General features: G+C 37.3%; 2 protein-coding genes across 2 annotated transcripts; both read right to left on the minus strand.

Moving 5' to 3' along the window:
* Positions 1–2,330: 2,330 nt before the first annotated feature.
* Positions 2,331–4,545, minus strand: LOC100378898 (tripartite motif-containing protein 2-like). The gene is made up of 2 exons (XM_006812299.3): positions 3,084–4,545; positions 2,331–2,950 (listed from the first exon to the last, which is right to left on the minus strand). Exons 1-2 carry the CDS (start codon positions 4,543–4,545, stop codon positions 2,331–2,333), a joined length of 2,082 nt encoding a protein of 693 aa, XP_006812362.3.
* Positions 4,546–9,147: 4,602 nt separating this feature from the next.
* On the minus strand, positions 9,148–10,418 carry LOC146733958 (uncharacterized). The gene is made up of 2 exons (XM_085508299.1): positions 10,148–10,418; positions 9,148–9,766 (listed from the first exon to the last, which is right to left on the minus strand). The coding sequence occupies exons 1-2, from the start codon at positions 10,386–10,388 to the stop codon at positions 9,342–9,344; spliced, it is 666 nt and encodes a 221-aa protein (XP_085364425.1). The 5' UTR covers positions 10,389–10,418; the 3' UTR covers positions 9,148–9,341.
* Positions 10,419–10,872: the final 454 nt, after the last annotated feature.

The raw sequence follows: 10,872 nt of genomic DNA on the forward strand, positions 1-10,872 counted from the left end.
CTCGTATGGTATAGTAATATTAAAACGGTCTGAATTTGAACAAAAATCGATTTTATTGTGTTAAATTGATGTGTAAAATTCATCTACGTGTAATACTGAGTCGAAATGATTGCCATGTTAGCAAACAGCGTTCCTAATATTACATGCCAATATTTAAATTATACGAAATCATGTGCATATGATTTGTTGGGTCGAATATAAATTGGTTTACTATCTCGGTAAATTACATTCAAATCATTTTCCATATTCATGTTATGAGCTGGCTGGGGTTACGCCCTCTATAGTCAGCGTATTTGGTTTGTCGTCAGCGATAATAAGCGCGGCACTGCTTCATAATTTACAAATAAAATTCTCGGGATATCCTCCAACCCATGCCAGTAATACAGTGTCACAATGAAAAAACAACACTGATACAGTCGTTATAATCTGCAATCTACATTTATGTTTACATGTGAACACCGTATTTTAAAAACAAATATGTGAGTATAACCCATCTGTGAACAATAATTAAATGATGGAATACAAGTATACTAGTATACTAGTATACAAGTGATTTTCCGTTCACTGCGAGATCTCGCGTATTGCGTTAGAAGCGCCGGCCGAACTTCCGGTGCTTTTTACAGCTCAATGTCGAAATGCCTATCTTTCAGAAAGGATTATGACGCCGCTGAAATACTCGTACCAGTACGTCATAAAAATTGACTATCGTCGAAAGTATTAAGCGTGGAAATACACAAACATACTGTTGCTTTTGTCACATCCCATGCGATGTTTTGACGCCAGGGCGACGCTATGACCTTTGTTTGTCTTCAGTGATTTTACGATTTCACACATAACTCAAGATCTCGCAAACAAATAAGTTTTAGTTAAGATTTTAATATAGGGATATAGGTCTTAATTTTTATATATGCTACACATACAAACTCAAAATATTTAAGAATTGACTTCACTTGGATCGACAGTTTGACTACTATTATATATTAGGTTACCTTTCAGGAAAAGCCACAAAAGTTTCATAATTAAATTTTAAATAACTTCTTAGTTCTCCAAGATGTTAAACGTTGGAAAAATCGTGTAATATAATTAGCTACAAATAAAATGCAGCTTTGAAGATTCATTCGGATTCGAGTCGCCCAGTTCCGAATTACATTGTGCCATTTAATTTGGAAAAATGGGCAGTATCTGTTACTATACGCGTGTTGTAAGGGACGACGTCAAAACATCGATGTCGGATAAAAAACTTATTTGCTTTAGTTTGGGGGTGGGGTGGGGGGTTTGGCCTCAACAAGTTTCCATCCTACAAAAACGATTTTATTTTTTAATGAAGTCAAAAAAAAACTTGGAGTATTTGTAGTTCGTTTTTTTTCTATCCAATCATAGACAAAAATAACAGAAAGTGAAAAAAAAAAAAACATCCAAGACGAGAAAATGGTTTGGCCCGAGTGTAAATATGTGCGTCAAATGAGGTCAATTGCAGGGCGGACCTAGAGCATCCGCAGAACCCAGAAAGTAGTTTGCGCATGCGTATATTTCGCTTCATTATTACAACCAACTGCTATGCTATACTACTGTCCGACTATCAATTTGTATTTAATGGTGAATGTAGTCTGACGCCATGATCAATATTTATCAATTAAGTTTCAGTGGGGGTGGGGGGTTTTGGGAAAAAAATAAAAGAATTAAGTTTTTTTTTATCCGAATCAAGTGTATAGTCTATTTAGCTCAGGTCTGCCGGTCCTTTCGATAGGACAGCGTTCTTCGGAGAGGTTAATTAAAGGCGTGAGCGAATTAAATTCTAACAAATAAAACGAGACGATAAAACGATCGTCTCAGTGGCGGCGGCACAGGGGGGCGAGGGGCAGTCTCTCCCTCCAAAAAAATTGGGGGGGGCGTCGCCCCTCCAAATCAAGCTGAAACAGATGGTGTCAGCAAATTTTGCCCCTCAAAATGCAGGAAATAGCGTTTCAGAGGGTCTATATTTCAAAATTGTTAAGGGGGCATGCCCCCGGAACCCCTGGTAAGGTGACGCTTTCGGCGCAAGGTTGGTGAGCATATTTTAATAAGTTTGAAACAAGACGTACTAAATCATATTTAAACATATTTCATATTGACACGAACACTACCTGTGGTTGTATTATAATTGAATTATTAACACATACATTTACATTGGTTTGCAGAGACTACGTCACATTTGTAAAGATAATACATTTCTATGATACATATATTCATTGTCACATGTTTCAACAGCTGATGAGAAAATAATGATTACATGTGTTTGGGTGTGCTAGGTTAATTATTCAAGACTATTAATTTTTGTACACATAATTTTACTATTGTGCAAATACTTTAATGGAGTGATTGCTATAATCAGCCACTACAACTTTGCCAAATGGTTTATCATTTGTGACACAGATACCATAGGGATTTCTCAACCCATCACCAGGACTATCAATACGACATACAAATTGACCATGGGAGTCATATTTCTGAACCCTATTATTAACGCAATCACTCACATACACATATCCATCTGTATCAGTAGCTACACTCCCAGGATACTGTAGTTGACCATCAGAATTTCCACAACTTCCAAACTTGAATAGAAATTCTCCTTCACCAGTCATTACTTGTATGCGGTGGTTGTTTTGATCTGCCACAATGACATTACCTTTATTATCAGTAGTAATTCCCCAAGGATATTTAAACTGACAGTCTTCACCACCCTCTGATCCGAATGAATTTATATATCTCCCATCTTGTTTGTATATTCTTATACAATGGGAATACTGGTCAACAACATACACCCTTTCATTCACAGGGCTAATGCTAATACCAACAGGATATGTCAGTTCCTCACTGCCAAAACATCTAATTAGTTCAAAATTGTTATTACATACAACTACTTGTTTGTTATCACTGTCTGTTATAAAATAATTACCATCCTGCGACTCTGCAGCAAAGTATGGACAGAATGGTTCATTAAAACCAGTGAGTTGAATCATTCGTTTATGTTTTCCATTCAAGGTCAGTAATTGAAGTCGAATATTTCCCCTGTCACAAACTATATAATACATTCCCCTCACTGGTTATCAGGACACTCTCAGGATAGTTAAACTGACTCGATCCTGACCCACTATAATTACCCATCAACCCCTTCTTAGGAATTACATTAATCTTAACAGGTGAACCCTGCACTGATTTGTTATCCATTAAAACTGTCAATTCATGTACCCCTTCTACATTAGCCTGATATGTCAGACTACAAGTCCCGTCTTCATTGTCAGTCATTTCCACTTCTTCTATCGTGTTGAATGGAGTCTTCATTTTGAATTGCGTGTTCAGTTCGAGTGCCATACTGTTAATCAAAGTACCGTCACTTGTCGCCAGTGTTACTGAAATATCCTCATCAATTCTACCATATTTAGGTACATCTTTCAACTCCAAAATGTACTTGTTGTAACGTATTTCCCCCACAGTTTTTGTCTCACAAAAGTCATCATAGCTTTGAAATTCCATGTAGTCGTGTTCAGCTGGATGCTGTTTGGTGTCTAGTTTCAGCAGTTCATCTATCTGTGACGTCATTCCCTTCTTAGCAGACATCAGTTGTGCAGCATTCCCATAATTCATTAGGTGTGTGGCAAAGTCACGTGCATGTTTCATATCATTTTCAGCAATTTCCAGTTCTTTCATTTGCGCATGCAAATTCTGTTTTCTCTCACTGAAAGTCTTGTTCATTCTATGCAGCAACTCTCGCCCGTTTTTACGAATTTTAGCCGTGATTTCCGCCACCACCCTCTCAATGTGAACATTTAGTTTATGTTCTTGTTCACTAAACCGATTCTCTAGCAGTTCTGTCATCTGCTGAACGTTTTCTTTGCTCTCCTTCGCTTCTTTTTCTTTCTCTGCTAGCATGTTTGTCACCTTGGTCAAATCCGTGGCATACTGGGAGGCAGCGTCATTCAGATATCGGTAATCATGTTCAGTTATTTTATGATTTAGTGCGGTACACTCCAAGCAAATTGGAACATCGCAGGTATCACAATAGAATTTCAGTTGGTTACCAGGGTGACTACCGCAGTAAACAGGTGGTTGAACAGCAGCAGTGTTAGCAGCCTTGTACGTTTGTAGTGACATCAGTTTATGGGACTTCGAAAACGGAAGTCGTTTATGGGTCGATATACAAATGTCACACAGTCCTACTGCACAATCAATACAATGGGTGGTCATCGGATCTCGCTGACATCCTTCACATTTTTGTACTTCGTTTGTTTTTTTGTCTCGTTTTCCAAGTAAGACGACCAACTCGTTTAAAAAGACGTTCGACTGCACACTGCTGGCTCCTTCTGGGAGGTCATGAACTCGTCTACACACTGGGCAGGGTATATTCTTACCACACGATTTCTGCACCAGTTTGTGGATACACTGCTCACAGAAACTGTGCAGACACGGTAGAATCTTGGCATTACGGTATCTCTCAGAACACACCGTACATACAAGAAAGTTTTCATCGATTTCTTCAAGTATTTTCGATTCAGCCTTAGCCATGGTGAGACGTTGTACCAGCCGAAATCTTTGGTTCCAGCAGCGTATATGAACTCGTTCCGCCTGATAATCACGTGTTATAAATACCTGGATAAGGTCCAGTAGTTGTATACAATGATTGAAAGGAACACATGACCTTGTGAACACGTTTCAAGTTAGAATTCGACTGGCATAGTCGTGGCAATTTTATTGTTTTGTATGACAATTTCTCAAAGAACAAGTTTGTGGTAATTTCGAGACGGACCACGATTTAAGAAAGAATTACCATAGCATGGCCACTCAAGATTAGAATGAGAGTTGCACGTTGTTTTCTGAATTCTGGTTTTCATTTTGTATTTATTTCAGCCGCAAATATGCTGTATTTGAATATTAAATATTTACATATAGTCGAATGAACAGTAGAGTATGTAGTGTAGCAATGTAATTTAGTTTGTACTTTTTTTTCTGTGCATATTTTTACTAGACTGGCAAAGTCGAATTCTTTTTTGTTTTACAAAAAAAATTATTTCAATTTAGCCTTTTTAACGTGATCGCAAAAACTAGCGTGACTGCGAAAGAAATCCCGACTGGACGCATCTGCAGGCGACCCCCTGCGTTGGAGTGAAAACCGGAGCGGATTCACTCCGGTGATTATGCTAATTAAAATATGTTGACTAGCATTGACAACGAATCAAAGTGCAGCTATATACGTCATCTCTTATCTATGTTAATGAACGTGACCTTTCACTTCTGAGGTCCCGGCGATTTTGAAAAAACTACTTATATATATTGGACATTTAAATCGACTTGTTTTCTGTAAAAATGGATGAAAGTATCGCCGTTGCACTTATTGTATTGTATTGACTATGTAAAGGTATTTCATATGAGATTTATGTGTAACTGAAATGTATTTTTTAAGAGACTTGAATGACTCAATAAAAAAATATCTTAAATATAAAAACAAAAAAAAACAATTGAAGTTTATTCTGAACTGTCTCCTTCCGGACTTTACAATTGTAAGTATTTCTCAAGTTATACATGACATTATTCACAGCAGTGGATATGATGTCATACTTTACCCATAATTCTTTGCTAGAGAATGAACATGAAGGCCTACGTAATATTGACGAGAAGTTGAAAATCTAGTGAATGGAAACAGATATAAAAAAAACTGTAAATTTGCGGCGTTCTTTCATCTGGGAGCATTATACAGAAAAAAAGTATTCCATTCTGACTAGGTTTACAACAAAATCTTACGTCATACATTTATGAACAAAATCTTTCCAATTATTCATATTTGTGTCAGAAAAGGGTTACTTTACTCGTCACCGCTTTTCTCTAAAATCTCGCTGTTTTCTTCAAGGTACGCAATGACATTCTTGTTATTGGAGAACTTGGAAAGGCGATATTCTCTTGCGAGAGAAATATAAAACATGGCGTTAGACCCGTCTATCGTCTGCCTCATATATTTACAACATAACAGTTGTAACCGTTGCATGCACATGTAGTCTGCTAGTAGAACGATTTCTTCCACGTTGCCATGGTGAAGTCGAGCGCCACCGTTGTATGCATATGTTAGTATAGTTCCAGCGTGAGATTCACTCAGAAACGGCAGACGAACATACAAGTCACGTGATTCTGACATAGCCCCATGTCGAAACATCCCACGGAAGTAAGGAATACAAGCGGCGAGCAAACTACGATGAGCGTAAAACCGAACATTTTCAACGACTATGACCACATCACATGTTTCCCTTGTTTTCCGCTCTTCTCGAACATCGATGAGCCAGGCTGCCGCAAACTTGAATTCTCTGAGATGCTGTGATCCACAGTGATAAAAGTTCTTAAGCAAGGGAATCTCAAGATAGTCGGCTGCATCTCGGATAAGTTCGGCGTCGCTCGGAGTTCCCACAAACTGTCCGGTGTAAATCAGTCGTATTAGTTGATCAAAAGTTTTACCGCTTACGCTTTTACCCGGAACATTCAGAGCTACATACCTCGCTTGATGTGCGCGTGCTTAGTTGTTTTTCAAGGTAAGAACTGAAGAAACGAAGCACGATACCATGGGCAAAAAATTTACGTTCGCAAAGTTCGATCACATCACAGAGAGAATGTCCTGTAAAAGTAGTAGTTTGTTTGTACAGAATGTTCAGCAGGCGTGTTGCGTACCCAGGCTCAAAGCAGAGCTCTCCTCTGGTGTCAATACTACAGCTAGTGTCTAGTACTGGAGTCGGCTTCATTATGTAGTGTATTGAAAAGGAGTCATTTTTCTGTTCCGTGAAAACGTCATAGTCATCTAACTGAACGCAATCCATCGTCACTGGCACGATAACAACCAAGTTCAACTTTTGAACAAAATGCCCGAACCGCTTCAGATGGTCGGCTATCACTCGTACCTTTCACGAATGTATAGCGTGTCAGTTTCTAAATTTACTTTCACGTAATATTTGCTGAGTCAGGTCATTCTGGATCAACACCTATAGTCATGATTTGTCGTTCATTCCTTTACAAATTGGTATGCGTCATAATGCGATATTAGTCGTGTGACGAGGTAGCGCCCGCATTGCGCCATCGCCCGACCGATTTGCTTTAACTTGCAAACCAACCATCGGTGAGGGCGTCGTTACCATTGTCAAATGACTTATAAGTAAATTAGTTACTGTCATAGTCAGCAATATACACTATAACAACATGAATATTACACAGTAAAAAACGTTCCAGCCGGTTTGATAATGTTGTGTTGAGTACTAAGATGTTTGTAGAGATGCATATTTATTTTCGAATAACGTAACGTGAAAAATACAAATATGCATCTGGCATTCGCTGGGTTTGTTCCAACGAACTTTATAAGGTTTAAGGTACAACACGAGTAAAAATGTTGTAAATTTCCTCATATTTGATATATCATGTTACAAGAAGGATATGAAAGGCGGCGGTCGTCCTGCCGCGCATGCATAGCATTTGTTTTGATAAACATTGATTTTCTCACAATACTTCTAATGAAATCATGAGTACGAGATTTGACCTTGCCACCGTTGACTCCTTCGATTCTTTCCAATCAAATAAAAAATCTAATTAAAGCTTGGCAACGAAATAATTGAGAGCATCAAACGTCTCAAGAATACCAAATGACTGGTCAAATGCAATCATTATACCTGTTTTAAAATGGGGTCGATCCAGGGTACTATAGGACAATTTCACTACTTGACATTTTTGGGAAAAATTTTACGTCAATTCTTAATGTACGTTTAACTTTTTGGGCAGTGCTTTTGGGAAAAACAAATGAAGAACAGGCTGGTTTTCGTCATTGGTACTCGACATATTATATAACCAAGAAATTATACTGCGCCTTCGTGGATTTCTCCAAAGCATTTGATAATATAGATATACAACGTCTTTGGTAAGTAGTTTAAGTTGGACTATAGGGACGACCATGAGGGCGCTGTTCATAATCGGATGCGATGACGTCATACGAACAGCGCCCTCATGGTCGTCCCTATAGTCCAGCTTTAGCATAAATAATGACGTCACAATGGGAATTCGTGCATAAATTAGCATAAATGAGGAGCAATGCCTTAAAGGGGATCATTTGAATGAGGATGACGTCACAATGGGATATTGTGAATACATTTGCATACATAAAATTGATGTGAATACGAGGTCGTGTCGAGGTCATCGTGAATACATTTGCATAAATTACCATCATTTTTTTTAATTATTTTTTAATTATTTTTAATTATTTTTAATTATTTTTTAATTGGACAGGCGTGGACGAAATATTTTTCAAAATGTGTCGTAGAGGGCGCTCACACACACGCACACACACACACACACACGCTAATAAATACACATCATTTTGAAAACTAACAGAGTTTATTACACAAAGAAGGGAAATCTACTAATGAGTAAATAATCAAAAAGAATGGATTAAAAACTGAGTAATTGAAATTGAGTATATAGAAAGTATACATTTTGTTTTTGTTTTGTTTTTGTTTTTTGTTTTTTTTTGTTTAAGTAAATAATCAAAAAGAATGGATTAAAAACTGAGTAATTGAAATTGAGTATATAGAAAGTATACATTTTGTTTTTGTTTTTTGTTTTTTTTGTTTAAGTAAATAATCAAAAAGAATGGATTAAAAACTGAGTAATTGAAATTGAGTATATAGAAAGTATACAATTTGTTTTTGTTTTTTTTTGTTTCTTGTTTGAGTAAATAAACAAAAAGAATGGATTAAAACAGTAATATAAGAAATATTCGATTATAATAAAAACAAGAGAAAAACGAAAAACATCGAAAAGTCAATACACACTTTTTTTCTAATCAGAATCGCTCATCTGTGATAAAAAGAAAAAAATAATATGAAATCGATTTTTGTTTTGTTTTGTTTCTTGTTTGAGTAAATAAACAAAAAGAATGGATTAAAAACAGTAATATAAGAAATATTCGATTATAATAAAAACATCGAAAAGTCAATACACACTTTTTTCTAATCAGAATCGCTCATCTGTGATAAAAAGAAAAAATAATATGAAATCGATATATATATATATATACATGTGAAATTTCAAAAGCATAAGTCATCTAGTAAAACTGCGTGGGAAAAATATTTGTCATAAATAGGGAGGTTGAGTCCGGTCACGTTTTCGATATATCTGTTCACATAAAGGTCATTCAAATGTCTATCACGCGTAAAAGAGTCGGCTACGGAGTTCACAGGTTTCCCCTCGTCATCTGCGCAACAAATAGGGTTAGGGATCAGTAGAAAACTCACCGAGTGTCTTTCACTGTACTACGGAGAATGATTGACATTCTTATTATTCTATATATGTTGTTGTATAATGTCAAGGAGTTGGGAATCCATTTCACGAGTTGATAGCGTAATTTCACAGGAATCTAAACACAGTTCAGGGTTAGATTTATACCTTTGAAACAGAATACGTGTATAACGCTTGGAAAATTTTCCAACCAAATCTGGGTAAATGCGTTGAAATGCGTCATAACACATGGAAATTTTACCAATATCAATCTCAGATAAAGCTTGGTCAATAAAAAACCGGATTTCACCGATCCGGCTATTTTTATCGACGAATCCATAGGATAGACACCAATGTTGACGTTGTGACGGGTGGTCTATTTCACATCCGAGACAATTAGTTTGGATGATGCTACGTACGTGTCTACAAATGAATTCAGCGATGAGTTTTTTGGAAACAAGTTTATCCAGTGGCTTCCTCAGACTGTTGGCTGTGAAAAAAAAACAAAACAAAAAACAAACTGTAAATGACTATTTCTCTGATTTACCATTTTCAGGCATATTCAGTGGGTTTTAAATTCACGGTTTTATCGTTTTAATACATAAAATGTTCTATGCATTAGAAGTCGGGAAATGAGCAACGAATATTTGGATTTTTAAATGAAAACTAACATACCTGACAGCCCGGTTGATTTGCGGGATAATATCATTCAATATTCTGAACTGGTTAGCCCGTAAGGATACACCACGTTTTGTTGGATGACCATTATAGTGTTCGCGAATGTGAACATAAGTTTGTCCGCGAAAAGTATTCACTGTGACAAACAATTGCTTGACTGGGCAAAGCAAATATGTAAAAATGTCTGTCTCACCTCTTGGTGGAGCTGGTGACGGACGCATTGTGCCACTTATAGCTAGTGCATTCGTGACTTTGCGTCGTTTAATACGGCGAGTTGAATTTTCAGAAACATCGGGCTGTTCTGTAACCGGAGTGGACATTCCAGGAGTGGACATTCCTGCATTCGTGACTTTGCGTCGATTAATACGGCGAGTTGAATTTTCAGAAACATCGGGCTGTGCTGTAACTGGAGTGGACATTCCAGGAGTGGACATTCCAGCACTCGCGTCCTGTAGGAGACTGCCTGAGAATTCATTGAGGTAGGTGCTGAGCTGGTTCGAAGCCATGTTGCGAGTACGCTCGTCAGTGATAAAATGATTCGCAATACTATCGTCGCGTGTTAAAAAATTCCCTTTCTGTTACCCCGGATGTTTACATCATGTCAGCATTTTTCCCAACCAAGTCAAATATATTTATAGATTCATCACACACTCACACACACATGTTTATGGTAAAATAAACAGGTTTCTTCCGTTCAAAACAATTCATGAATCCAGGGGGGAAATCAAAGTCGAGTTCGCTATAGTGTTGAGCGATGAATGTCAGACCTATGTCGTCATAATCCATTTTTATCACACAAACCACGGTTACTAGTTTGTAACTGTGCACAAACGGGCCACACAGACACAAAGATGTTTATAGTAAAATAAACAAATTCACATCTGTTCCTGAATCCAGGGGGGTAGGGGTTTATGAATG

The sequence above is a fragment of the Saccoglossus kowalevskii genome, chromosome 15, assembly GCF_978046115.1.
Source record: "Saccoglossus kowalevskii chromosome 15, keSacKowa6.1, whole genome shotgun sequence".
NCBI classification, from domain to species: Eukaryota; Metazoa; Hemichordata; class Enteropneusta; family Harrimaniidae; genus Saccoglossus; species Saccoglossus kowalevskii.

Excerpts from the sequence above, each read along its gene's own strand:
- LOC100378898 (XM_006812299.3), bottom strand. The coding sequence starts at position 4,545 with ATGGCTAAGGCTGAATCGAAAATACTTGAAGAAATCGATGAAAACTTT. Across the intron at positions 2,951-3,083 it reads TGAGAGTGTCCTGATAACCA|AGTCGCAGGATGGTAATTAT; the intron begins GTGAGGGGAATG and ends ACTTTGCTGCAG.
- LOC146733958 (XM_085508299.1), bottom strand. The coding sequence starts at position 10,388 with ATGTCCACTCCTGGAATGTCCACTCCAGTTACAGCACAGCCCGATGTT. Across the intron at positions 9,767-10,147 it reads GTCACCAGCTCCACCAAGAG|CCAACAGTCTGAGGAAGCCA; the intron begins GTGAGACAGACA and ends TTTTTTTCACAG.